The sequence below is a fragment of the Carlito syrichta genome, unplaced genomic scaffold (genome assembly GCF_000164805.1).
Source record: "Carlito syrichta isolate Samal-C Ts95f unplaced genomic scaffold, Tarsius_syrichta-2.0.1 Scaffold287654, whole genome shotgun sequence".
Taxonomy (NCBI): domain Eukaryota; kingdom Metazoa; phylum Chordata; class Mammalia; order Primates; family Tarsiidae; genus Carlito; species Carlito syrichta.
The window spans coordinates 413,937-436,091 of NW_007231750.1; the positions used below are offsets into that span (position 1 = coordinate 413,937).

Consider the following 22,155-nt stretch of genomic DNA (forward strand, 5'->3'; position numbering starts at 1 on the left):
GCAGGAAAACCCCACCCTCTCTGGCCCTGTTGCTGTGGTCCAAGCTTTGTCTGCTTCAGCAGCCTTGGGCAGATCTGGAAGCATCTGGAAGCATCCGGAAGCTTCAGTGCCTTAGTTATGTGTTTCAAAGAGCAGTGAAAACAGACTGGCAGAGCTTGGTGGGAGCTGGAAAATACTTGGCGGGGGAAGAATTGCAAAATGTATTCTTGGTTCGGAGCATTTTCCCTCATTCTTTCTGGGCAACAAGCCTTTTAGGAATGTTTGTTAAATGCTGAAAAAACAGGAGTTTATTTCTCTCTGCTTCCACAGCCAGCATGTGAGGCCATGCTGTGCCGTGTATACTAACCTGGATTTTCTTTCTTTTTACTCAACAGTGAGTGACCTGCAGGAAGAAGGCAAAAATGCCATCAACTTGCCGATGTCCCCCACCTCGGTGGATGTTCATCCCGAAGACACCCAGCTAGGTACTGCCGGTTCTTGACACCTGTTGTGAGACTGTTGTGCTTCTGTGGCGTTAGACTGGTTCTTAGAGGCGATGAGGACCCCAACGGTTCTGGCCTTTTGATCAGATGCCGGGGGCATTTGAGAGGCTGGGTTCTTAGCTCAAAGTCATGTTTAGAAAAGTCCATAGGGAAAAGCAAGTCCTTCCCTGTAGGTTTCTGTCCCCAGGCTTAAAATGTAAGTTTTATTATTATTCAGGCATGGTGAAACTAGCAGATCGGGAGAAGACTGACGTTGAAAGATAGCTTGTCATTCCCAGTTCCGGGAGGAGGCACCACGCCACCCAGGGCCCCATGGAAGGCACCAGGGTTGGACAGGAGCGTGGGCAAGAGCTTTTACTGTGTTTTCTCCGAAGGAGTGGGTAAGCAGGATTTGGATTGGCTGGTTTGAATCACTCCAGGGGGCTCTGGGGCACAGGAGCCGCCCTGGGTTGCCTGGTGCCTGGCCCTGGGGAGAGGAGGGCAAGGGAGATTGGCTTGAGATTGGAGCCCTGTGAGAGTCCAGTCAGGGAGGTGTTAGGGGCGCTGGTTTATACATGAAAGGTGGTCTTGGCCGGGCGCGGTGGCTCCCAGCACTTTGGGAGGCCAAAGTGAGAGGATTGCCTGAGCCCAGGGGTTCGAGACCCGCCTGGACAACTTGGTGAGACCTCGTCTCTTCAATATATCAAAAAATTAGCTGGGCATTGTGGCGTATGCCTCTAGTTTTGGCTACTTGGAAGACTGAGGCGGAAGGATTACCTGAGCCCAGCAGGTCGATGCTGGGGTGGCCATGAGCATGCCACTGCACTCCAGCCTGGATGATAGAGTGAGACTCTGACTCAAAAAAAAAAGAAAGGTGGTCTCTTGGGGGGCTGTTTGCCATCTCCAGGGTCAGCTGTCCCCAGAGGGACAGTCTCCCTGGGTCAGCAAGGCTCTAAGATGTCAAAGCATCAGAACACAAAAACCATGATATAAAAAATTTTTCTTTATCTTTTGAGTTGGGGTCTCACTCCATTGCCCAGGCTGGAGCTCAATGACACCATCACAGCTACTGTAGCCTCAACCTGCTGAGCTTAGGCAATCCTTCTGCCTCAGCCTCTCAAGTAGCTGAAACTATGGGCACAGATCACCATGCCTAGCAACTTTTTGTGTGTGTGTGTGGAGACAGTGTCTCACTATGTTGCCCAGGCTGGTCTCGAACTCCTGGAACTGAGTAATCCTCCTGCCTCGGCCTCCCAAAGTGCTGGGATTATAGGCATGAGCCACCACACCCAGAAAAAAACCCCCATGATGAACACATCTCCCATCTCTGTATCAGCCAGAGCTGCCCATGGCCTGGGGCTTGCTGGGTGGGAACTGCCAAGTGGCCAAGGCCCTCCTGAAGCTAATGAGATATAATTTTCCTTGTGTTTTGGGATCCCGTTGGTCTTGCAGGCAATTGTGGTACATTCTGCTCGTTTCCAAACCCTGGTTCCAAGGGAAGTCCCAGCTCAGCCCTCTTCTGTGGTTTCCACGACCAGGCCAGGCTGGGCAGAGCTTGTGCAGAGGAAACGCAGGCGCAAGTTCAGCAGCCAACCCACCCGGAGCCGCAGGCTGGCTGTGCACCCCGAGGTCCCGCCTGGCGGCGGTGGTGGGTCTCTCTCCTCTTGGAAGAGTAAGGCCCTTGGCATTGCTCTGCGGCTGCTTGTCTTTAGTCTGGGTGAAGCCGCTGCCAGGCAGATGCTTCTGGGGCCATGGTCTTCAGGTGCAATTCAGGGACTTGCGTGTGGGTCTGGGAATCACCCTGCTTTTAGTTCAGGGTCTTCCTTATGCACCGGAGGACTTTTCTGTTTTTGTTTTTTGAGTCAGAGTCTCTGTGTCACCCAGGCTGGAGTGCAGTGGTGCGCTGTTGGCTACCGCAGCCTCAACCTCTTGGGCTCAGGGAATCCTCCCGCCTCGGCCTCCCAAGGTGCTGGGATTACAGGCGTGAGCCACTGTGCCTGGAGAACCAGAGGATGTCGCATCCCTGTTCCCTGCTCATCAGATACCAGTAGCATCTCCCCACCAGTTGGGACAAGCAGAAGTGTCTCTAGACATTGCGTTGTGTCCCTGGGAGGCATAGTCGCTCCTGGCTGAGAGCTTTGCTTTAGACCAACTGGAGCCCTAGGGAGGTAGGAGATTTATCTCATGTATTTTGACAGGCTGCTGCTTTATTTTTTTCTTTTCCTTTTTTTTTGAGTTAGAGTCTCACTCTGTCACCCAGACTAGAGTACAGTGGCACAATCACGGCCACTGCAGCCTCAAACTCCCGTGTTCAGGTGATCCTTCTGCCTCAGTCTTCCAAGTAGCTGGCACAGGCCACCGCAACTGGCTCATTTTTAAATTTTTTCTAGAGACGACGTCTCGCTATGTTGCCAAAACTAGTCTCGAACTCCTGGACTTTAGCAATCCTCCCACCTCAGCCTCCCAAAATGCTGGGATTACAGGTGTGAGCCATTGCACTGGGCCTACTTTCTCAATACAAACCTGCTGAGGGGGAGCTCGTGAGCCTGGGCCCCTCTGTCTTAAATATGTTCCCAGCGAACCGCTTCCCTCTTAGGCTATCTGAATAGCTCCTGGCAGACAGAAGGGCAAGACATGCAGCCGCCTGCCGGGGGGACGTGATGTCCAGGGTCCAGGGCCTGTGCCAGCAGGTTATTCATGCTGACAGGTGGCAGGGATGGCAGTGTGAGGTCTGGAGCCCCCAGACACACGCATGCCTTGTCCAGAGTAAGTACCCTCTCCAAGTCCAGCGCCTGCTCCAGGCGACGCTGCCTCTCCTCAGTCTGTTCAGAACCTCTGAGCCCGGCTTCCCGTCACCATCACCAGGTGACCCAGAGATCCTGGTGGGTCTGTAGTCAGACACCTCGCCCCACACAGCTTGCGACAGGCTGCCCCTTCCTCTCCCTCCCACTGTCTTCTTCCAGGCAGGGTCAGGAATCAAAGCTACTCCATGGGGAAGGCGGAAGGCCAGAGGTGCGTCGGAGAAATTGTCTGGGGATGCTAAGTCTGGAAATGGCGTCTCTGTCCCCCTTCACCCTTCATAGGTGCCCACACTGCTGGGGAACCTCAGAGCAGGCACAGCGAGTGCTGTCCAGTCTGAGAGGTGCTGGGGCATCAGATGTGGGTTCAGAGTCTTCACCAGGGAGAAGGGAGTTCCGTCTGGTGTCCACACGAGCTGGGCCGGCCCAGCTCCTCTTTCTCTTCTGTTCAGTATGAGAAGTGGAAGCAAGGGGTGGGCATGGATAGAGGTCACGCTTAGATTTTTGGCTTGGGTTGAAGGGGATAATCCCTCCAACAGCCTCTCTGAAGGCTGAGCTTGGGGAGTGACCTGCTCCCTTTCCATCTTTTGCTGAATTCCAGGCTCACAGCCTGCCTCTGAGCCAGCACCAGAATGATCCTTGCCCTCCTGACATGGGTGGCCCCGGAGGTCTCAGACATGGATCACACAGTCTCACTGATGTCTTTCTAGGTGTTGATGGAGGCCAAAGGGCTGGCAAGGACAGGCGCTAGTGGGGCGGAAGAACTGCTTTGGGAGACTGGTGTTTGGGCTCAAGGAGGGCTCTGGAGCTATGAGGGGTGTAGGGGTCACAGGGCTGGGGAGACTATGCCAGACAGCAGAAGCAGCATATGCCAGGGCCCCATGGCAGGCGGTAGTGGGCTTCTGAGGAGGAGGGAAGGCTGGAAGAGGGCTGGAACAGAGAGTGCCAGGGAGAGCCTGGGGAACGAGGCTGGCGAGTGGCCTCAAACTGCGTGGAGGGCGCTGGTCTTGATCCCAGGAGGAGTGGGAGGCTGCGGAGGCCTCAGCAAGGACATCACGGGGACTCCTGAGAGCTCCCTGCATGTCACCTGGAGCGTCCCTCTCAAGCATCACATCTGCACGGTTCCAAAAATAGTTTCTCCACGTTGTCAGATTTTAGAATCTGCTGCTATGAGGTTTGCATCACTTACACGTCAGTGGCAAAGCCTGTTTCCCTCAAAGCCATTTTCATTCTGACCAGTGCAGACAGTGTCCCCAGCCCCGTGGGAGCCTGTCTGGGTCTGGCATCCTGGTCTCTGCTGTGTCCCGGCCGTCTTCACCTGTGTGTCCTGCGGGCACCTGGCCCCTACCTGGAACCCCTGCTGCTCCTGTTTTTTTCTCCTTAAGGATTATGGCCTGGTATGGTGGACACTGTGCCCAGCACTGGCAGCACCCCCTCACCCCTCCCATGCCTGTGGTCAGAGTGGCCTTCACCCCTCTTGCTGCTGGTGGCACTGGTCATTTCTGCTCTGGACTCCGTCTGGCCTCTGTGGGTCCCCCACTCCACAGTCCCACTGCCCTCACCTCTTCCTCCATGGCACTCTCCTCCGTGGCAAGCTCGCCAGCTTCCCAGTGTCTTTGGGATCCAGGCAGAACGTGCAGGGAGAAGCAAACAGGGAAACAAGCAAACAGAAAGAGAAAGGGATGAGCACCTTTAACTGTGAAACATCATCGCTTTTTGCTGTTTCTAATATTTTTTGTGCATCCTATTTCACATACAACGCTGCCTGCTGATTTCTTCCCACTGAATGTGGCAAACATTTTCCATCTCATGATAACCACTCCGATCTTCCCATGTGTTTATAAATAGTGGCTGCAGGAACCACCTGGTGCCTGAAGCTTTCCCATGTGCCAGATTCTGGGTAAGGGTACGTCTCAGGTTTCTGGGAATGAATGCCACCCTCTCTCACGGTTTCTCCCGAAAAATGGGAGTGTCTTAGACTAGCTGCCAGTGGAGGCCATGAGGGGTGAGGCTGGTGGGATGATGGAGCTGGACTCCATCCCCTTCAAAAGAAGGGAAGGCGCGAGGACGCCTCATCCGTTTTCCAGAAGGCTGTTCCCCACCTCCTCGCCTGTCCTGCCCTGTGCTGGGCTCACTGCTTCACAGTCCGTTTCCTGCCCATCTGCCCCTCTGCATCCCTGCCACCCGCCAACGCTTACCTGACTCCCTTTGGTCTCTGGCAGAGGAGAACGAGGAGCGCACGATGATCGACCCCACCTCCAAGGATGACCCCAAGTTCAAGGAACTGGTCAAGGTAAGGGAATCTGTCTCAGATGGAAGGTTCCTGTTGGGGAGGTCTTGGCTTTGGGGTTCAGGGCTCTTGTGGGCAGAGGGTGTGTCAAATCCCTGGGCTCATGAAAGGGACGTTAGTGCTGTGTGTGGAGGTGGCCGGTGTGTCAGGCGAGGAGGGCCAAGGGGAGGATCCGACTCAGCCCCTCCCACCTCCCACATGCCCAGTCTTAAAATCCATGCCCTTGAAAGCTGGGCTGGGCAGAGCTCGGCAGCAGGGGATATTTGAGATGCGGAAAGAAGGCCAGGTGTGAACTATTACAGTGCCTTACAGGTGGGATTCCAACTCCTCCTGGAGCTTGATGGGGTCTGGATTCAGAGGAAGCCCTAAAAAGCGGATGTGCGCCCCCTCTGGCCCCTCCTGCTAAGGGACCGTCTGATGCCGGCCATGTCTGTGCTAGGTGCACCTTCAGGTTCAGCATGTCTGGGGTGTGAATATTCTCCGGGCAAGAAACTGGCCACCTTGCTCCCAGAGTCAGGGAGAGAGAGGGGTTGTCCAACAGCTCTGTGGCCTCCCTGGAGCAGCAGTGGCTCTTCTCTCCAGCTGGGCCCAGCTTGGCGGGATGCTTTGTTTGCAGTGTTTGTCTAGGTCCCAGCTCAGGTTGCAGTTTTGGTTACCCTGATCTAAACCACGATAGGACTTCAAAAGGGAATCCCGTTAAGAAGTGAGGCTGGGCTGGCTCTGTGGCTCAGCCTCTAATCCCAGCACTTTGGGAGGCCGAAGCAAGTGGATTGCCTGAGGCCGCAGGTTCGAGACCAACCCAGGCAACTCATCTCTACAATTAAAAAAAAAAATTAGCCGGGTATGAAAGTGTGCGCCTGTAGTTTCGGTTACTTGGAAGGCCGAGGCGGAAGGATCGCCTGAGCCCAGCAGGGTTGGCAGTGGGGTGGCTGTGAGTGTGTCACAGCATTTCAGCCTGGGTGGCAGAGTGAGACTCCAATTCAAAAAAAAAAAGTGAGACTGTGACCTCCAGCAGTGTTCTGAGCCCAGTGGATTCAGGGCCAGCTCCCGAGGCAGCCATGGCAAACACTTCGCTTCCACAGCCCATGTGATCTGGGGACTTTGAAAATGCTGTCTGTGACTATGTGTGCCATACACAGACATTTTTCTATTAAAAGTGCTTTTTAAAAAAAGTTTCTCCACCTTGAGCTGGGTGTGGTGGCTCATGCCTGAAATCCCAGTACTTTGGGAGGCTGAGGAGGGAGGATGATTTGAGTCCAGGAGTTCCAGACCAGCCTAGGTAGCATAACGAGACCACAAGTCTTCAAAAAAATTTTAAAATTAGCCAGGCGTGGTGGCACGTGACTGTAGTCCCAGCTGCTCGGGAAACTGAGGCGGAAGAACTGCCTGAGCCTAGAGAGTCAAGGTTCTGGTGAGCCATGATCATGCCACTGCACTCCAGCTCAGGAGACACAGTGAAACCCTAACTTGAAGAAAAACATTTTTTTTAACAGAAAAATGTGGGTGAGGAAAGTAACCCTGTCTTTTGGCCACCCAAAATGTTATTCTTGGAGATAGTTAAGTAAGGGATGCACAGAATTATCAGGTTCTCCAGAGAAACAGAACCAATAGTATTGCTATGTATATATCTAGGAAGAGGTTTCATGTAAGATATTGGCTCGGTGGCTCAGCCTGTAATCCCATGCCTTTGGGAGGCTGAGGTGAGTGAATTGCCTGAGCCCGCGGGTTCGAGACCCGCATGGGCAACTTGGCGAGACCTCATTTCTACAATAAATCAAAAAATCAGCCGGGCGTGGTAGCGCATGCCTGTAATTCCGGATCCTTGAAGGCCGAGGCGGAAGGATAGCCGGAGCCAGCAGGTCGAGGCTGCGTTGGCTGGGAGTGGCCACTGCACTCCAGTCTGGGTGACAGAGTGAGACTCCAACTCAAAAAAAAAAATATTGGCTCACATGGTGTGGAGGCTGAGAAGTCCCGCGATCTGCCGTCTGCAAGCTGGAGACCCTGAGGGCTCGTGGTGGAATCTGTGTCTGAGACACAGCACCAGAAACAGGGCAGGAGAAGATCCGTGCGACAGCTTCGCAGTCCCAGGCAGAGCGAGGCAAATATATACTTCCTGCCCCTTTTCATTCTGTTCAGATGGTGGAGGGCCATCCACTTTACTCAGTCCACCAGTTCAAATGCTGATCTCTCTTGGAAACACGCTCCCAGACACACCCAGGAAGAGTGCTTAACCAGCTATCTGGCAGCCTGTAGCCCAGTCAACTGACATGTATACCATCATATGCACCTTTCTGAACTTTCTTCTTTGGTATTTGAGCAATGTTTGAGAGCCTACCAGCTTAATTCACAAGAATTATCTCCTTGAGACAACTCCAAGGGGAGCTGGTGTCATATTCCCTTCCATGTAGGGACTCAGAGAGGTAAAGGCACTCCCCACTCCTAGGTTACACTGAGGATTCGTGTATCTGGGTTTGACTGAGTCTGTGCATTTGGCACCATGTTTCCCTAGCTGGGCGGAGCATTGGGTGCTGTGCTGGGCCCCGGGGCTGGAAGTTGAACGAATCACTTTCCCCCTGGACAAGGTCCAATTTATGTTCCTAGCAAATGCACCCAGCACCTCCTTTCTGCTTTGCCTCTGACACCCCCAGACTGTTTCGCCCTCCATGAATGAGGCTGATCCTTTGCACGTCTACCAGAGAGGGACCACAGCATCTCTGGCATCCAGGACCAAATCAGTGGGATCTGCAGAGGTTCTGGCTGTCCCATCTCTACCAGATTCCAGATTCAGACAAAGGGTCACATCAGGGACATCGGATGGGGCTGACTGTTGGCGGGAATTGAGATCTTCTGGAGCAAAGGAGCCAAAGATAAATGCTCTCTCTGATGCCCCTGATGTACAGTTTTAAGACCTGTGGAAGACGGACCACGTGGCTGAGCATTGACTAGGTTTTCTTCAAAAGCTATAGGCAGCCCACGCTCCTGCCTCACCTTCCTGGGGTGTCCGCCACCCTAAACAAAAGCATCAGCAGTGAGCTTTGCCCTAGCTCTCTTTTCTAGGGAACCCAAGTGTGGTGGCTGAATCATGGCCCCAAAGATGACCTTGTTGCAATTCCTGGAACCTGTGACTATCACCTTCCAGTGCAAAAGGGAACTTGCAGATATGGTTAAGGATCTTGCAATGGAAGATTAGCTTGGATTATGTGGATGGGCCCAGCGTGTTCACTAGTGTCCTTATAAGAGAGGCAGAGGGAGGTGTGACTGTGTATGGCATAGCAGTATGACAGTGAGGCATAGTGGTGGCTGCTGGCTCTGAAGATGGAGAAGGGGCCACTTGCCATGGAGTACAGGCAGCCTCTGCCTCCAGAAGATGGAAAAGACTAGGGAACAGATCCTCCCCTGGAGCCTCTGGATGGAGCCAGCTCGGCCCACTCCTTGAATTTAGACCCGCAGAACTGATTTTGGACTTTGACCTCGTGGACTGCCAGAGAATCTGTGGGTCTGTCGGAAGCCACCTGCTTGGTGAAATTTGTCACAGCAGCCACAGGAAACGAATGCACCATGCTGTGCTCTCCAGTCTTTAAACTGCTGCAGTTGATGGGCCCTGACCACATGGGTCAGGCAGGGTGGGCCCTGCTACCTATGGCAGCAGCATCCTTGGCTGTCTCCTGGAAGGGCCAGCTCCCAGACTCTGGGATGTCTCTTCTTGCAACCGTCCAGCCAGCCTGGAGCACGTATTTCTGGAGATGGGTGATTTCCAGAAAGCCTCACCTGCCCTCAGACTGCAGGTCACATCTCGAAGTGGGCTGGTGGTTCATTTTTTACTCTTGATCAAGCATTTTCCAAAATAAGCATAAACACAGCAACCGGAAGAGCGGTTGCTCTGGCTGACTGTGGCTTGCTGGTTGCTGTAGCGGCAGCGTGGAGGGGCTGTTCATAAAATAATAGTTCTCAGTAGCTATTGCCTTTATAACAGACATGCGTGGGTGGCAGCAGTGAGAGTCTGTGCTGAACGCCAGCATCACTCAGTTTGTTCCTGTTTGTCAAGCACACGGGGGTTCTGTGAGGCCGTGGTGTTTCCCCGAGCTGGGTTTGTTCATGTCAATGGATTGTGAGCATCTCCTTTTTCTGGTTTGGGGAGAGGTTGGTCCCTAACTGCCCAAGGCCAGAGCTGTGTGTTTGTGCAATCGAGACTGAGCGTGGGAGGGTCAGTTTGCCAGCTGCTGCCTGAGCTGGAGGCCAGCGCCACGGTCTGTCCTGGGGCTTCTGAGGTGGGCACCTCAGACCCTCCTGGTGTCATCCTTGCCTCCCCTCCTCCCTCACAACACTCCAGCCACCATGGTCCCCTGGCCATTCCTTGAACACACTGAGCAACCATCCACTGGGTATTATGTCAGAGGGTGCAGTCCCACAAGCCCACCCTCTCTTCTGACACCGGTGGCAAGTTCAAGGTCTCTAACACTACCCTTGGGTTTGATCATTCACCCGAGGTGCTCCTAGCGTTAAGCTGTTATACTCACGGTTATGGTTTATTACAGCGAAGGGACACAGGTTAAAACCAGCCGAGGGAAGAGACATGAAAGGCAGAGCTGAGGAAGCACCAGTGCAGCCCCTGGGTCCTCCCCCGTGGAGTTGTGGACAGTGTCACTTTCCCGGTGATTTGGGATAACAAGTGCGAAGTATTGCCAGCCAGGGATGTCTCCTAGGCCTCAATGTCCTGAGCTTTTTTTGGAGCCCACCACATAGGCATGGCTCACTGTCCCCATGGCTGGTCTATCTCCAACCCCTGCAGTGGTTGACTGATACAGCGTGACCCAACACCCCACCCTGGTTGCTCTCTGTCTGGCCCGAGACCCCCAGGTAACAAAGATATTAATATTCTACTGGGCAAGACATCCCAAGGGCTTATCGGTCAGCTCCCAGGATCAAAGACACAGGCCAGTTTTCTCTTTGGGCAAGGTTAGATTTTTTTTTTTTTTACCGTGGACCTGGCCTTGGTGCTTTCAAGGCCCATCCATGCCCAGAGCTCTCTTCACCACTTATTTCTTTTCACCACTTATTTTCTCTTGATGTTTTCTCCTTGGAGACATATTTCCCACACCCTGTCATTCCATCACTCTAATTCCTTACCTTGGTTACTTTTCTTTTTCCCTAGGCTAACGGCTGCCTGGAATCGTACCTGGTTGCTAGCGTGTTTTTGGTCTCTCTTTCCTTTCTCTAGAATGTAATCTTGTGCTGTGAGGAACTGTAGCCTTTCTGTGCCTGACTGAATCCCCGGGGCCTTCAGCCTCCCGTTCACATCAGGGCTGATTCATCCTTGCTGGACAGTGAGAGAACGGAGGAAGGGTTTGCGTCAGCGGTACCAATGTGAGGTTCACCCAAGATCAGCCAAGAGGGCATGTGGCTTATAGACAGGACAGATGGGTTTTTTTGCTCCACCCCGACCCACGGGATTCTGGTCTTGGGGGAGAGGGCTTTGGGATGATAGGATGAGGGGTAGAGGAAGCTCATGAGTGGGATGATGCAGATGGTCCCAGGAGCACACCGTGGGAGGAGATGGCCAGTCTGGGTAGTTCCAACAAAACACCTCCATCTGCATTACCTGTGTGATTTTTTCCATTTTCCATGTGCTGTGGACTATAATTATCCAAGCTTCTGATGAGTTCCATCTAAGCAGGCCTTCGTAGAGGCCTCTCCCAGTGGTTCTTTCTAGACATTTGGTCCAGAGGCAGATTTTTTTTAATGCAAAGCGTATACAGTGTGCAGGTCCAAGCAGGTCAGGGAATGCCCTCCCCACCCTACTCCTGCTGCTTTGGAACTGTCACTGTTTAGAATAGTGTGAGCTGTCCCCTGCTCCTGTAAACATATCCTCGGCTCTCGCTAAACCAGGCATTGAGAAGAGATTGGCCATTTAGCAGGTGTCTTTGAGCATCAGTTGCCTATATTATTGTGTTGGGGAGTGAAGGTGGGCCCTGGGGGCAGCTTCCTGGATTCACATTCCGACTCAGATGAAAGAGAGAATAAGAATGCCAGGCTCAGCCGGCTCAGTGGCTCAGCCTGTAATCCCGCACCTTGGGAGGCTGAGGTGAGTGGATTTACCTGAACCTGCGGGCTCGAGACCCGCCTGGGCAACTTGGCAGACCTCATCTCTACAATAAATCAAAAAATTAGCCGGGCGTGGTAGTGCACGCCTGTAGTACCAGCTACTTGGAAGGCTGAGGTGGAAGGATCGCTGGAGCCCAGCAGGTCGAGGCTGCGGTGGCCGGGAGCATGCCACTGCACTCCAGTCTGGGCAACAGAGTGAGACTGCAACTCAAAAAAAAAACACCAGCCTCAAAGTGTCATGGTGAGGATAACGTCAGATCATGCACTCTATCACACGTTGGTACTGTCAGGCCAGCGCTGGGAGCGTGGGTGTGGATAGCACAGCTCAGGAGGAGGTGAATGGGCAGGGTGGCAGGACCAGCTTGGAAGTGGGCACATGCATTCTGTGGGTTCAGGAGCCCAGGAGACTCATCCTCAAGTCATCTTGGCTGGTACTCCTTCCTGCGGTGTTTCCTCTAATGTTCTCCAGCTGCAGCCTGAATAACTTATGGGTGAACAGTGGGCACTGCCCAGGCAGCTGGAGGTTTATAGATGAGAAGCTTTATATCTTTAAAGATTCTCAGAAGTGGGAATGGTGATTCTTCTGTTTTCCAGAATGAATAGCCAGAGAAAGGCCAGCACACTTGTGGTATAATAACACACCCATATTTGGTCTAAATCTCGGGTTCCTGGCACCCAGCACCTAAAACCTTTGGAATTTCCTGAGTGATGGGACATCTTCTGTTTTTCATAATGAGCCCCTTTGACTGTACCTGAGTTTATGCTAATGAGTTGACTCAGGGTGGGGACTGGTCCAGAGAACCAGCCATGTGAGTGGAGGGTTGGAATTACCAGCCCCACCCTGACCTTAGTCACCAATATCTGCTGATTTAATCACGCCTGTGTAATGAATCTTCCATGAAAGGCCTTAACTGACAGGTCCCAGGGAGCTTCTGAGTTGGTGAACAGTGGAGGTTCTGGGAGGGTGGCACGCCCAGGACAGACATGGAAGATCTGTCCGCCTGTCCCTCCACCCCCAATACCCTGTCCTAATGCATCCCTTTCCGTTATGCTGTCCCTGAGTTCTAACCTTTGTAATAAACTGATGATCCTAGGTAAACTGCTTTCCTGAGTTCTGTGTGTTCTAGCAGCTTACTGAGCCCAAGGTGGGAAGCCTGACCTGCCATCAGTTGGGCAGGAGGACAGGCAGGGGACCCTGTGTGCAGCTGACCTCTGAAGTGGAGCCAGTTTTGTGGGACTGACTTGTGGGGTCTAACTCTGGGGAGTAAGTGTCAGAATAGAATTGAATTGTAGGACCCCCAGCTGATGTTGGATGTTCGGAGGCTTGCCTCTGGGACAATACGCTTGATATCAGAAAAGACCGCAATGAGACGTGCTATGCAGGTCATTTGGAAGCAGACCACATCTCACCTCATCCAGGTGTGCGGGTTTCCCCGAGAGTGGACGTCTCATTCCCGGGTTTGTTGGACAAGGCTCTTTCCTGGTCATTCAGTTTTGTTGTCTTCCTCCCTCTGTCCCTGTGAAGAAAATCAGCTGTGTGAAAATGATCCTGTGGGCAGAAGTCGGTGCCACGAGGTGCCCAGAGACACCCTCCAATGACCTCTAGCCCACGCCGGCCGTCCCTCCTCCTTGCTGTGGCAATAAGTCCATGTCCAGCCAGGGCTCCTTTTGGGAGTGATTAACACGCAACTGTCATAGCTCTGGGGGAGACAGACTGCAGGTCCTGATTATAATTCAGTAGGGACGAAAGGAAAAGTAATTTTTTATTCTGGTTAAAGCAAGCTCGTAAAACGTCCGTGATGGAGTGGTATGCAGGAGCATAATTAATATATGTCCTAGACATTTGCCTGCAGGATTCAGGGTTCGCAAATGAGTACATCCCTAAAAAGAATGACTGGTGCTATCTTTAAAAAGTCTTTTGTGAGACAGAGACTGAGACAGATGACCTGGGAAATGCGGGGTGATTTGTAGCTTCCAGGGATTGGTATCACCTCCTTGGGGTGGCAATGAAATGGGCGGCGAATGGCTCTTCCCTTCCCGAGTTGACTGCTGTGGCCTGTTGCATGGAGTTTGGTTATAATTCCTCTCTGTTTGTTATTTTGGGGTTTGAGCTTGGAGCAGGTTAGAGATCCAGATGTGATTTTTCTTTTCTTCTTAGTTTCTTCAGAGCAGAAACACGGTCTCTCATGTGTTTCCCAGCAGGCCTACGCTCTGGGCAAGGCCGCCTCTGGAACCAAACATCTGCGTGCCCAGGAGACCTTTCTAGAAAATGTTAGGCCATTCTGCAGTTTGTTAGGACCCCTTCTGTGGGTCTGTTTCTGTTTTAGCCTCTGGGAATAAGGCATTGAGTGAAGCACAGGCCCCATCCATGAGGAGCTGACAGCCCAGCTGGGAAGACAGACATGACGAGGGACAAGGGGATATGTGATCACATGAGCGCTTTGAAGAAGATTAAAGCAGGAAACAGATGCTCTCCCCCTTGGTTAAGGTAGGGTAGCCAGGGAGGTGGCATTTGGGCAGAGACTAGTGGTTGTACCTTGGAGAAGAGCATGACTAACAGAGCGACAGCAGGTGCAAAGGTCCTGAGGTATGTACCTGCCAGGTATGTTTAAGTACCAGCAAGAAGGGCAGTGTGGCTAGAGCCTAGTGGACAAGGGGGAGAGTGGTCAGAGACGTAATCTGAGAGTGGCAGGGATGCACAAGGGTGAGTGTCCTTGTAGATCCTTGAAAACGCTCAATCCCGTGTGGTAGAGACCCGTTTTTTATATTGGCTCTGGAAGCACTAGGTGGCCCAGCTCCCGTGTCCTCTCATGTTCACCCTTATCAGGTGTATGACTTGCAGACTGGGATGTAAGGACTGTAAGGCTCTCGGGAAATCTAGAGGTAAATCTACCTGACCTTGGGTTAAGTCATGATTTTTCAGATGTGACATCAAGAGCACAAGCAACAGCAGGAAAAATAGATGAACTGCACCTCATCAAAATTAAAGGCAACTGTGCTTCACAAGATGCAATCAAGGAAGTGGAAAGGACGGGAAAGAAAAAGCCTGCACATCATGTGTCTGATATGGGATTTGGGTCTGGCGTCTAGAAGGCACTCTTACAACTCAATAATAAAAAGACAACTAAAATTGGGCGCAGTGGCTCATGCCTGGACTCAGCAGTTTGGGAGGGCCAGGGTGGAGGATTGCTTGAGCTCAGGAGTTTGAGACCAGCCTGGGCAACATAGCGAGACTCTGTCTTTACAAAAAATCTTTAAGAACTAGCCAGGCGTGGAGGTGCATACTGCAGTCCCAGCTTCTTGGGAGACTGAGGTGTGAGGATCCTGTGAACCCAGGAGTTCAAGGTTGTAGTGAGCTATGATTATGTAGTGCTATTGCGCTCCAACCTGAGACAGAATGAGACTTTATCTCTAAATTTTAAAAAAGAAGTGGAACAACACAATTAAAAACAGGCAAAGAATCTCAGTAGACATTTCTCACCAGAAGATACACAAATGGCCAACGTATGAACGTACATTCAGCATTAGTTAAGTCAGGACCCGGCCTCCTTGCCCAGGTGGTCCCAGCAGCACCTGTTGAAGAGATGATCCTTTCCCCTCTTCATCCTTGGCATCCTTTCTGACAGCCATGGACCATCTCGCGAAGTTTACTCTGGACTCTCTGAACGATTCCATTGGCCTGTGTGTCTGTGTTTATGTCAGTACCCCAGTTTTGGTCATGGTCACTTGGTAGTAGGGTTTGAAACCAGGGAGCTTCAATCTTCCCACTTTGTTCCTCTTTGTCGAGATCGTTTTGGCTATTCAGGGGTCCCTTGCATTTCTATGTGCGTTTTAGGATCTGCTTGTCAATTTCAGTAAAGAAGCCATCTGGCTAGTGATTAATTTGTAAAAATGATACTTATTATCTTTCTAACTACCAAAGTAATGTATGCTGCTGAAAACCTGGAAGACAGAAAAATCAAACAGAAGGCACGACTAATTTCTTTTTAATTTATGTCCCTTCAGGCTTCTTCTCTATGTATTTAATTTTTCCTACACAAATTTGGAATCATTCCAGAGTAAGCAAAAGTCGAGGGCCACGTTTGGATTAGTACCTCGGGATAAAATAGAACTGGAATTCTAGTTTCCACAGAGTTAGGGATTGATTTATTTTCCTTTTTAAATGAAGACGCTGAGGTCCAGAGAGTTTGAGTGCGTGGCTCAAGGCCACACAACTGAAACTGGTGGATCTGGGTCTCAAATGCTGGTCCTACACGTCCTCGCCACACTGTGTTTACCCAGGGTTTAGAACGACGTGTATATACCAGCAGGCCGGGATTTTAGGGAAGACTTAAAAATTCTGCCTACAAAATTGTCTTAAAGTCGTTAACTAGAAATTATAAAAGACATTTGGAACATTGTGAGGAGTCACTTATCTAGTGCTGTGGCATCTCTCGGGCTCAGGACTTTGCTGCTCTGGAAGATAGAAGCGGGCTCCATCCCCAGCTTCATCTGGGGGTCGAGGGCTAAAGGTGGGGGAGGGATGAGGCACGCGGCCGGAGGTCTGTGGGTGAACAGGGGGTCTGCAGGGCCTGCTGGGAGGATTGAGGGAGGCTTCTTGGGAGACAGGCTGGCCAGAGAGTGGAAGCAGGTGGAGGAGGTCTCTGAAGACCAAAAAGAGGGGTTAGGATGGCTAAGTCTTGTGCCTGTTCACTTATTTTTATCTCTTAAATTTAAATGACACAGTTTGCCAAAAGCAACCCAACCCCTACACTCTCACTAAGAGGCCAGAGTGGGGTCCCCGAGGGCCATAGTCACAGGGGTCGCGGTTCTGTGGGAGCCGGTTCAGAGGTCAGGTGTGGGATCAGCCTTTGAAGTCACCCTGGGTGACGTTCCAGGTCTCTTGGTCCGGCGGGGAGAGGGATCTACAGCCTGGTTCCAAGAAAGCAAGCGTGGTACGTGGCTTTGTGCACCTGGTGAGAAGTGGGTGTCTGACTGCAGCCCTGGCTTGGCCGTGACTGGGCCCTCCTGTCCTCCACTGGCAATCAGCTTCTCTTGACCTCCCGGCCTCCCCAGCCCTCTGTGCTTACTTCCTGCCTGGCCATTGCCTCCCTCCCCGAGCTGGGTGATGCCACGTGTCTTGGGATCACCGGGCTCTCGTTCCTGTCTTTGTGCCTCCCTCTCCCAGCTGGATGGCAGGGACAGTAGCCATCTTTGTTCCCACCGCCCTGCAGGCAGATGCTCAGTCATGTCGTTGAGTGGAGATAATATAGAGTTGGATGCCATGCTGTCACTCAGCTCTAATCACTGCTATAAAAGCCCTCATAAAAGGATGGGGCCGCACATTCTGGAGCCCGGTGGTGTTCGGGCCGCGAGGACCAGGGGAAATGTCCAAAGAGCCGGGGGCGGTCGAAGGGAGGCATAGGCACGGGGCAGTGGGTTCTGCCACCCCGCCAAATCCGTGGTTCACGGCTGTGTCACGAGGGAGTGTGGGTGATGGGGTCGGGGTGACTTGCTGGGTCTCCGCCTCGGCCCTGGGGGTAGGTGTCCTCCCAGCTCCTCAGTGCTGCTTCTAGAACCTCTCCTGCCTCTCCACCCCCAGCCCTACAGCCCTGAGGCTGTCCTGCCACCGTCTCACCTGATGTCCCTAGTTCAGTCCGCTGGACTGCCCCTTCAGCCCCTAGATGCCCCTGGGACCGCGTGTCCCTCCCCGCCCCTTCCCTACATTATTTCTGGTAGCTACAGCGTCCAGAGAGGCACCCCCTTCCTCTCTTCCACTTCCTGTCCTGCTGTGCCTGCATGTTCCCAGGCCATTGCCAAGCCTACGCCTCCTGGGCCCCTCCCCGGGCTCAGTGTCCAGCCTCCCGCTAGTGCCTAGGTCACCATCTTATCCAATGACCCGAGTGGGTTCGCGGCCCCCTCCCTTCCCAGAATTGGGGTCTGGCTCTGTCCCCTCTCCCTCCCCTCCTTGTCACTCTCAGTCCCCCTGCCCAGCTCGCTGATGCCTCTCCTGGCCGTTCCCTCTGCCTCCAGTGCTCTTCCCTCAGTGTCCATGCTGTTCACGCCTCGCCCTTTCCTATCTCTGCACAAATGCCACCTTGTCCCAGAGGCCCCAGTCCGATTCCCAGTGGCACCGCCTCTCTCTCTACCCCCAAACTTCTTATTTTTTAATAGACCTTATTTTTATTTGTTATTTCTTCTTTAAAAAAAAAAGAGACGAGGTCTCACTACGTTGCCTAAGGTGGTCTCAAACTCCTGGGCTCAGGTGATCCTCCCACCTCGGCCTTCCAAAGTGCTGGGATTACAGGCGTAAGCCACCATGCCTGGTCAAGAGAGTTTTTGATTTACAGACAAGTTGCAAAGATCGTAGGTCCTCTACACCCCATGCTCTGTCTTTCCCAGAATGAACGCCTCACGCGGTGCATTTGTGCCATGTGCCATGTGCCGATCGATGCTGGTGAGTTCTTGCAACGAAAGCCTGTGCCATCCTCAGGCTCCCTTGGTTTTACCTGATCACCCCTTGCTGCCTCAGGATTCCTCCAGGACCACAAATAAGATGTCACAGTTCTGCCCTCAGAGACCTTCATGTTTCATGGGGGAGGACATTACGAAGGTTTGTTCCCATTGCAAATGTGAACGGGGTTAGACAGGAAGCACTGGGGTGCAGTGAGGGCCGTGATAGCGGATGCCGTCTGGATGGGCCGGGGTGGTCAGAGGCTGACACGGAAGATGAGACCCACAAGAGGAGTAAGAGCTGCCCAGGCAGTGAGGGAGGGGTGTGCTCAGATGAGGAAATGGCACCTGCGAGGGCTTCGAGGCAGAGAGAAGCTTGGGCTCTTCGAAAAGCACCAGTGAGGAAGCAGGGCGCTCGGGTGTGACCGTGCCGTCAAGAAGTGGGCAGAAGTGGGGCGAGAGGGAAGCCCAGGCTCCCGAGTGGTGGGTGGTGGTCCTGTTTCCTTCCTGGAGGAGGAGTCTTGGGAGGGTGATGAGTCCAGTGGGAGATGCCATGGAACACCTGTGCGGAGGATCACGGGGGCCCTATGCATAGGGGTTTCTGGGTTAGGGACAGCACTTGAGTTGTGGGCGAGCATGAGGTGGCCTTGAAGGAGAGAAAGAATCAGAAGAGCGGTGTCCAGGTCAGGGGCCAGGAACGTGCCACGTGGCATCTGGGAGGGGGAGTCAGGGAGGGCGCCCCAAAGGAGATTTCAGGGCGTGTCAGAGAGGAGGACAGAAAGCTGCAAGCATGGGGGTATGTGGGCCACGGTGGGGGGGCAGCTCCCCTGGGAACTGAAGGGGCTTCTGGTACAGCCCCAGGACTCCCAGGCCTGTGCTCTCTCCCTGTGCCGCCTGACTCTCCAGACCCAGGGCTGGAGTCGGGCTGGAAGCGTTGTCCATGACCTTTTGGAGATGGCAGGGACAAAACCAGAACGCAGCAGGGCTGCACACCTCTTTCTTCCCACAAACCTCCCTTTAATTTATTTTTACCTCTATCTTTTGTGGGATTGTGTGTCACATTTGATACTTTTGAGTTAGTGGGAAAATAGGATATACTTCACAGCAATGTGCTTTGTGGCCAATTTTGTAGGTTGCAACCGATTCAAAGAGTGACAGAGAACAGTATATTATAGACTCATGCCCTTTTGTTATCTCTGAGAGGGTCCATAAACCACCATTTCCAAGAGGTGATTGGGAACAATTAGATAGTTTTATTAGTTTTGTTTGCACAGAAAAACCATGGACTCCGTCTCATGGATCAAGCCTGTCTTGTTTTGTGGAGTAGACGTGTCAGAAGCAGGACTGGCCACACGGAACTCTGTCCAGTGGGAAGCCTGTCTTTCCATCCATATCCTCACCATGGAGGCAGTCTTCTTCTCAAGTATATCACCTAGTGGGTTGAATGGAAAAATGTGTTGAGAAGAGGCTTAAGAGGAAGGCTGGCTCGGAAAAAGGAAAACCCACATCTGCACAAAAACTTGGACAGGAGTGTTCATATTAGCACTATTCACCACAGCCAAAAAGTGGTAATAGCCCGGATGTCCAAGGACGGGTGGATGGGTCCACACAAGGGGGTCTACCTGTACAGCCGACGAGGATTTGGCCACAGGAAGGAATGCCGTGCTTAGACACAGATGGACCTGAGGACACGCTGCTCAGTGACAGCAGCCAGACGAAAAAGGTCACATATTGTCTGATTCCATTTCTGTGAAATGTCCAGGAAGGCTAAATCCACAGGGACTGACAGTAGATTAGTGACTGGAGAAAGGGAGAAATGGGGAGCACCTGCTAGTGGGTATGGTAACAGATTTCTTTTGGGGATGACGAAAGTGTTCTAAAATTGGTTATGGTGATGGCTGTACAACTTTGTGAATATACTGAAAGCCACTGAATCATGCAGTTTTAAAAGGATGAATGATATGGTGTGTGAATTCTGTCTCAGTCAGGGAGTGTATGAGATGCTGCAGAGAGCAGGTGCCCTGAGCCTGTCGGTAACAACTGTGTGAAACCCTCTTGGCTACAGCTTGAAGCTCAGGGTGATCTGAGACTTACGAGACTGGAGGGCGGGGGGACATTTTATAGCCTGCCTTTACTGTCCTGGGGGCCACAGGAGGGAGTGCAGTATTACCAGCAACCCCCCCCCCCTTTTTGAGGCAGGGTCTCCCTCTGTTACTTAGGCTGGAGTGCAGTGGCGCGATCATAGCTCACTGTAACCTTGAACTCCTAGGCTCAAGCGATTCTCCTGCCTCAGCCTCCTGGATAGTTGGGACTACAGGTGTGCGTCACCACACCCAGCTAAGTTTTAAAAAATTTTTTGTAGAGATGGAGTCTCACTATGTTGCCCAGGCTAGTCTCGAAATCCTGACCTTAAGCGATCCTTCTGCCTTGGCCTCCCAGAATACTGGGATTACAGGTGTGAGCCACCACACCCGGCCAACATTTAGTTATTTCACACCCCTCCCCATACCAAAGTGAACAGGTAAACCTTCCTTTTCCTGGGAGTTTCCCACCTTGCCCAAGTTCCCAGCTGGGAAGAGGCTCAGGTTCACCAAAGCAACTGCCTACCGCCAGGGTTCCCTTGAGAATTCCCTGGGAGGTCAGGCACCCTGGGGTGGCTGCAAAGGCGGGGTGTGCCGGTGCCTCCTCCCCTCCTGCCCTGCCCATAGGCCGAGAGGGCCTTGTCCTCCTCTCTGGCTCTCCGGGCCCTTGTCCGTCCGCCATCACATGCTGTGCAACTTCCTGGCCCTGCTCTGGCTGTGGTCATGGCTGTGTTGGAGCGGCGCTGGCGGCTCAAGACTCTGACGCCTGCCTCTCCCCCAGGTTCTTCTCGACTGGATCAATGACGTGCTGGTGGAGGAGCGGATCATTGTGAAGCAGCTAGAGGAGGACCTGTACGATGGCCAGGTGCTGCAGAAGCTCTTGGGTGAGTCGGGGCAGGGATAGCTCCATCCTGCCTCCGCCCCCCTGCAGAGGACTGGGGCTGCACCCCGTGATTCCTCACGTGGGACATCGGCCACATGTCCCGTGAATAGAGTTAAAGCCGCAGCACACACTTGCCTGGGGGTGTCTCCCAGGCTCTGCACTGTGACTTCAGGGTCCTCTGTCCCCTCGTGGTTTCCCTGGTGGGCGTTCTGGTACACAACTTCTGGAACTGCCTGCCGCTCCTGTGCTCTTGGGTGCTCCTGCCCAGGGGGGCTCAGAGACAGGGTCAGAGCAAGGACCCTTTCCTCTGGGGCCAGCAGTTCTCCCTGCCCGCTTTGTCCCCACTGCTGGCCTTCCCCTCCATCTGACTGTGAGCACCTTCATCTCGAGAGGGGAGGCGGTGGGAGGGGAGCGCGTCCCTAGCAGATATTTTGTGAGTAAATGTGTCACCTAATACATCATATAACTCATTTTTCCTCACAAGGGGCAAGTTTTATTGTCTGCATTTGCTGCCTGAGGGCAGTTTAGCGATCTTCCCAGGACTGATGGATGGATAGACTGATAGGTAGACACACTAGTTATCTATTCATTAAATGCTCAATGAGTCCCGAGTGCCTGGTGCTAGGGATATGGGACCTTCAAAACAGACATTGTCTTTATCCTCATGAACTTAGTCTGTCTGAGAAGATGAACTTCTGTAAATAGTTACGGTTACTGTTCAATTCACGTGTGACAAGGGCCTTGAGAAATGCTGCAAGTTCTGAGAAAGGGGGCCCTGACCTGGCCTGGGGGCGGGGCGGCCTTGCTGGCTCACGCAGAAGAGTGGGGGAGGGGTCCTCGGGTAAAGAACTGGAAAAAGCGGGGTGCTCGGATGCGGAATGAAAATAATTTTAAGGCCCGGCTCGGTAGCTCAACCTGTAATCCCAGCGCTTTGGGAGGCCGAGATGAGTGGATTGCCTGAGCCCGCGGGTTCGAGACCCTCCCGGCCAACTTGGCGAGACCTCTTCTCTACAATAAATCAAAAATCAGCCGGGCGTGGTAGAGCGTGCCTGTAGTTCCAGCTACTGGAAGGCTGAGGCGGAAGGATCGCCGGAGCCCAGCAGGTCGA

General features: G+C 52.8%; 1 protein-coding gene across 2 annotated transcripts in view; it reads left to right on the forward strand.

Annotated features, from left to right (window-relative positions):
- Window positions 1-372: 372 nt before the first annotated feature.
- The window catches only part of PARVB (parvin beta), a 69,018-nt gene continuing 47,235 nt past the window's right edge, over window positions 373-22,155 (forward strand). For both annotated transcript variants that reach the window (XM_008052905.2, XM_008052906.2), the window contains exons 1-3: window positions 373-464; window positions 5,482-5,552; window positions 20,946-21,048. In XM_008052905.2, the coding sequence (XP_008051096.1) occupies window positions 419-464; window positions 5,482-5,552; window positions 20,946-21,048 (220 nt within the window). In that variant the 5' untranslated portion in view covers window positions 373-418. The remainder of the gene's footprint in view (window positions 465-5,481; window positions 5,553-20,945; window positions 21,049-22,155) is intronic.